Here is a 4,747-nt window from a genome sequence, read left to right as displayed (position 1 = left end):
CTGCCAGCCTGGGGTAGGGGTCAAACATTAGGAGAGTATGGTGGGCCAGCATCATCCACTTGCTCCAGCACAGAGCTCCTTTCGCCATCCAGCCTCAGCTCATTTGCCTTGGCCTGAAGATGCTTTTCCCTTGGTGCAGAGCCCAAGACCTCTGCTTCCCTGTGCTGGCTGCCAGCACTCACCAGCTCTTCCTTTGGGAAGCAGAGAGGAATGAGAGGAGAGCAGAGTGGCCCCCAGATGGAAGCCAGGGCAGGTTGCTCTGTGTCATGCACAGACCTGACATCTTTGGCTGCTTCTGCCAGCTGAGCACTGGTCTTGTTGGTCCCATTGTGGTCAGAGAGACCGGAGTACTTCCAAGGCCCTTCCCTGGTGCGGGACCCATCTGAGCCAGCGTGGAGCCAGCAGCCCCCTGCCATTCGCAGTGGGCTTGGTCTCCACTCATCCTCCTTCCTGACCTCTCTCTCCCTTAGATCTTCTGGACAGGTGATCTCTGGAGATGCATGTGCTGGGACCACCACCCGCACTGTCACCAGTGTGCAGGGGGAGCACCAGATCAACCAGATCGCACTCAACCCCACGGGCACCACGCTCTACGCTGCTGCTGGGAACTCCGTCCGCGTCTGGGAGCTGAGCAGGTGATGGGAGTGCTGGGGTGGGCAGGACAGCTCACAGCTGCCAGATGGACCCTGGCTGCTCAGAGGGGCCTGAAATGACTCCTCCAGGGAAAGTGAAAGCCTTCTTAGCAATGGAAATTGCCTGAATAAGGACTTTCAGGACCCAAGGGTTGATGAGCAGCATTGGAGCTACTTGGCATGGGGGGTTTGTCTCTGAGCTGGGCAGAGCTTAGGAGAAAATGAAAGACAAGTGGGATGAGTGGCAGTGCCCCCTGGTTTTACCCTTGTTCCCCTAGCTGCCCGGTGGACACTGGTCTGCAGCCCTGTGCTACAGAATTGCTGTAGCCAGATGTTGGCACACCCTGAGGCTGCCTTCTTTCCCCAGCATCACTGGGAATGGAGTCTCCCTGCCCACAATCTCCCAAAGGGAACAACCCCTACTGAGGGGCTCCAGGGCAGGGGGTGGGTCTCTTCCTAGAAGTGGCCCTTGGAGTTGCTCCAGCAGGCAGGAGGGAGCTGATGTGTCCCCTTGAACCCAGGTTGCAGCCCGTGGGGAAGCTGAGTGGCCACATCGGGCCAGTGATGTGTCTCACAGTGAACCAGACAGCAAGCAACCACGACCTGGTGGTCACAGGCTCCAAAGATCACTACGTTAAGGTACTTTACTCCCTAGGGAGCAGTGCCCTGTGTCCCCTAGGGAAGCCCAGATGCTGGCAACCCTTGAGGTCTCTTCTCTCCCGAAAGCTGAGCCCAGATTCTGTTTGCACCTCTGCATATGAGGTTTTCACTTACCTCCTCTTCCCAAATCTTGCCTTTTGCTTGGTCCACAATGCACCTTCAGAGAAGGATTTGCATTTATCTTGAACTTTGTGGCTGGGACTTGCATGTGATGGCTGACCCAGATGAACAGCTTGCCCTGTTCTGCTTGATTCTCCCCCCCAATCCAGATGCCTTGTGCCCACTCGGTCACAGCTCCAGCACAGCAGGAGCCTGTCCCTTACTTTCAGCTTTTAGCAGGTTGAATTAGAGTTGGCACCTGGGAATTGAGAAGGGATGGTGAGATGGTGAGTGAGACATGATCCCACCCAGCTGTTAGCTTGGCTCGTGGCAGGTGTAAAGGCTCACTAGGAGTGAAATGCAACAGAGTGGGACTGTCCTTAGTGACAGATCTCCTCTGGTGATGGCAGGACTCTCAGCCCCAAAAACCCTCCAATGTCCAATGCTCCCTCCCCTTTCCAGCATCACTCTGAGTGCCCTGAGCCAAGAACACTGAGGGTGGTGGACAAGCTCCACAGGAGAGGAGGGCTAGCTCTGTCCCCAGTGAGGTCTCTCACACGCTGCTCTTCCCCAGATGTTCGAGATCACGGAGGGCATGGTGGGCAATATTGGCCCCACTCACAACTTCGAGCCCCCTCACTATGATGGCATCGAGTGCCTGGCCATCCAGGGAGATGTTCTCTTCAGCGGCTCCAGGGACAATGGCATAAAGAAGTGGGATCTGGAGCAGCAGGAACTTATCCAGGTCTGGAGGGGAGCAGGAGCACAGCACGGGTCCTGCGGTGACGTGGGGCAGAGGGTGCTGCTGCTGGGGCCTGGGAGGACCCTTGTCCAGGGACCTAGTGCCAGTGTACTGCACAGAGCTTACCAGGGAGGGCCCTCCTGGGCCTGGGCCGTGCGGGCGTGCTGTACCCCCATAGTTTGTGCTGTGGGACATTCAGGATTCCCAGCTTCCCAGCAGACAGGCTGTAACATCAGTGGCAGTGCAGGGGGTTGTGTTCCACTCTGAATTCAGGACCGATGTCTCCTGCCCAGGAGACAAACCAAGCCCTGACTTTTGAGTCCATTCCCTTGGCTCCTAACTGAACATCACCAGTCCCATGATCCCAGTCAGCCCTGGGGCACCAGTGAGGACCTGAGACAGTGAGGACCCAGTCACGCAGGCTGGGTACGTTAGGCTGCTGGTGATGCTGCAGATAAGGTTGGTCACAGCCTCTGCTCTCTGCCCATACAGCAAATCCCCAATGCCCACAAAGACTGGGTCTGTGCCCTGGCCTTCATCCCTGGCCGCCCCATGGTGCTGAGTGCCTGCCGAGGAGGCGTCATCAAAGTCTGGAATGTGGACACCTTCACCCCTGTTGGGGAGATCAAGGGGCATGATAGCCCCATCAACGCCATCTGCACCAACTCAAAGCACATCTTTACTGCCTCCAGGTGAGCCCCAAGCTTTCTGCCCCCACAGCTTCCCGGAGGGTGGGTGTGTGCTGGATGAACAAGGAGCAGGGAGGGAGGGAAGGGGGGAGTCACAGCTTTCTAGTACCTCTGCTCCTTTATGTCCTCTTGCCCACCATAGCCTGCCCACTGCAGTGCCAAGAGCTGTCCCCAGCTGTCCCCTGCCCATGCTCTGGTGATGCCCTGCGTTATCCCCCCCCACAGGGACCCCTCTCCCCTGGGTCTGGGCATCCTCTGCTGCTCTTGGGGAGCTCTTTGGCAGCAAGACTCTGATACCCTCTTTTCGACCATGTCCCTTTTCTCCCTTTCTTTTTCTCTGTCTCTCTCTGTCTCTCCTCCTCTCCACCTCCCATCTGTGCCACAGCGACTGCCGGGTAAAGTTATGGAATTACGTGCCTGGGCTCACCCCTTGCCTTCCACGACGCGTCCTTGCCATAAAGGGCCGTGCTACTAGTCTGCCTTGACCCTCCTGCTCTTTGACTCTCTTGCTCATGCACTCTTCTGTCTCTCCTTCCCTTTTCTCTCCAGCTCCCCCTCCCTCTGTCCCTTTCACTGTTGCTTTTGCTTCTCTCTTTTTTCCTCTTTCTCTCTGGTCTGAGCTGCTTCTTCACGGTATGAAACTATTTTGCGTTTTTCCCCACTTGATAAAGCTTTTGCTAGAAGAGACTTGCCCCCTTGTCCCAGCCATACCCCTGCCTTGGTTTTGTTCGCTTTTTGGGTTTTCTTCCTTGCCAAGAGCCCATGTCTACTGTGGCAACTCCATGGAAGTTGTGGTCTGCCCACACCTTTGCATGGATAGCGGGGTGGGAGTCAACAGCCACTCCCAAATCCTCCCATGCCCTGGGGGGACAGAGCAGCTCCCTGGGTGTCACTGCTGGGACCTAGTCAGAGCTCATTTGAGGGGGGCAGGAGTCCTGGTGTGGGGTCAGCCCTGGAGGTCACTATTTTCCATCGTCCCCAGCTGCTGCCAGTAGAGTGAGCTGGAGGCTGAGCCCCACTGGGCCTGCCTGCTCCCCAGAATGCATCGGGCAGCCTCCTGCCAAGGGAAGAGGGCCTGGAAGCTCTGTGGGCTGCATGCTGCCATGCTGGGGGGGGGCGGTGTCCCCTCGCGGTGCCTCTGTCCAGTGTGTGCAGGTCTCCTTCCCTGACCCCAGGGTCATGCCGTCCCTCTCACCTTTGTTCCTCAGCGACTTGACAGTGAAGCTCTGGAGTGGGAGGAGGTTGCCCGCGGGGTCGAACTAGGAACTGCAAAAAGACTGGAAGGCGTGGGAGGAGGGCGAAGGTCGGGGTGCCTTTCCCTGCCGTCAGGACTTGGTCATCTACAGGAGCTCAGCCCAGGACAGGGATTTCTTTGTGCCTGACCCAGCGGGATAAACGATGCCGCATCTGGTACTTTGAATGCTGCCAGGTCCTGTGAAGAGGCAGCTCCGTGGTGCACCAGCTCTACCTTCCCTCCTGCTGAGGTTTCTTGATGGTTTTCCACTGACCAGGAAATGTTTTGTCTCTCTTCTCACCCGCACTGTTGTAAGAACTTCTGGGGGTCAGAGCTCCTTGGCAACTTCTCAGAGACACCCAGTTCCTTCCTGCCCCCGTGGGCTCATGTGGCCTCCATGGTGATATGCTGCCCTGGAGCTGGTTCCTGCAGGAATCTTTCTCCACAGCCTCAAGGACATTTGGTGTCTGGTGGTCAGGACCACAGCACAGAGGATTGCTTACTTGGGGGGTTGCAGAAGGATTTCCAGGTACTCCCATCCTTCTCCATCCTCTGTCTACCTGTCCCCAGCCCTTGGAGGTGTGCACCTCTGAGCTTGTTTGCCATGTGCCATCTTGGGAGGTACAACAAGCTTGGGAAGATCTCTGTCAGTCAAATTCCAGACAAACCTGCTGCAGTTCCCTTCAGTGTT

General features: G+C 57.0%; 1 protein-coding gene across 1 annotated transcript in view; it reads left to right on the top strand.

The window, feature by feature from the left end:
• Positions 1 to 4,085, top strand: part of LOC103807543 (kinesin-like protein KIF21B) — a gene marked incomplete at its 5' end in the record, with an annotated part of 14,165 nt that extends 10,080 nt beyond the window's left edge. Inside the window, 5 exons of the mRNA XM_009080276.1 lie at positions 471 to 635; positions 1,154 to 1,271; positions 1,966 to 2,136; positions 2,626 to 2,825; positions 4,031 to 4,085. Of these exons, the coding sequence (XP_009078524.1) occupies positions 471 to 635; positions 1,154 to 1,271; positions 1,966 to 2,136; positions 2,626 to 2,825; positions 4,031 to 4,085 (709 nt within the window). The remainder of the gene's footprint in view (positions 1 to 470; positions 636 to 1,153; positions 1,272 to 1,965; positions 2,137 to 2,625; positions 2,826 to 4,030) is intronic.
• Between the last annotated feature and the right edge of the window lie 662 nt (positions 4,086 to 4,747).

The sequence above is a fragment of the Acanthisitta chloris genome, unplaced genomic scaffold, assembly GCF_000695815.1.
Source record: "Acanthisitta chloris isolate BGI_N310 unplaced genomic scaffold, ASM69581v1 scaffold19598, whole genome shotgun sequence".
Lineage (NCBI taxonomy): Eukaryota > Metazoa > Chordata > Aves > Passeriformes > Acanthisittidae > Acanthisitta > Acanthisitta chloris.
The sequence above is the reverse complement of the archived record's forward strand: the minus strand, read 5'-3'. Positions and strand labels throughout refer to the sequence as shown.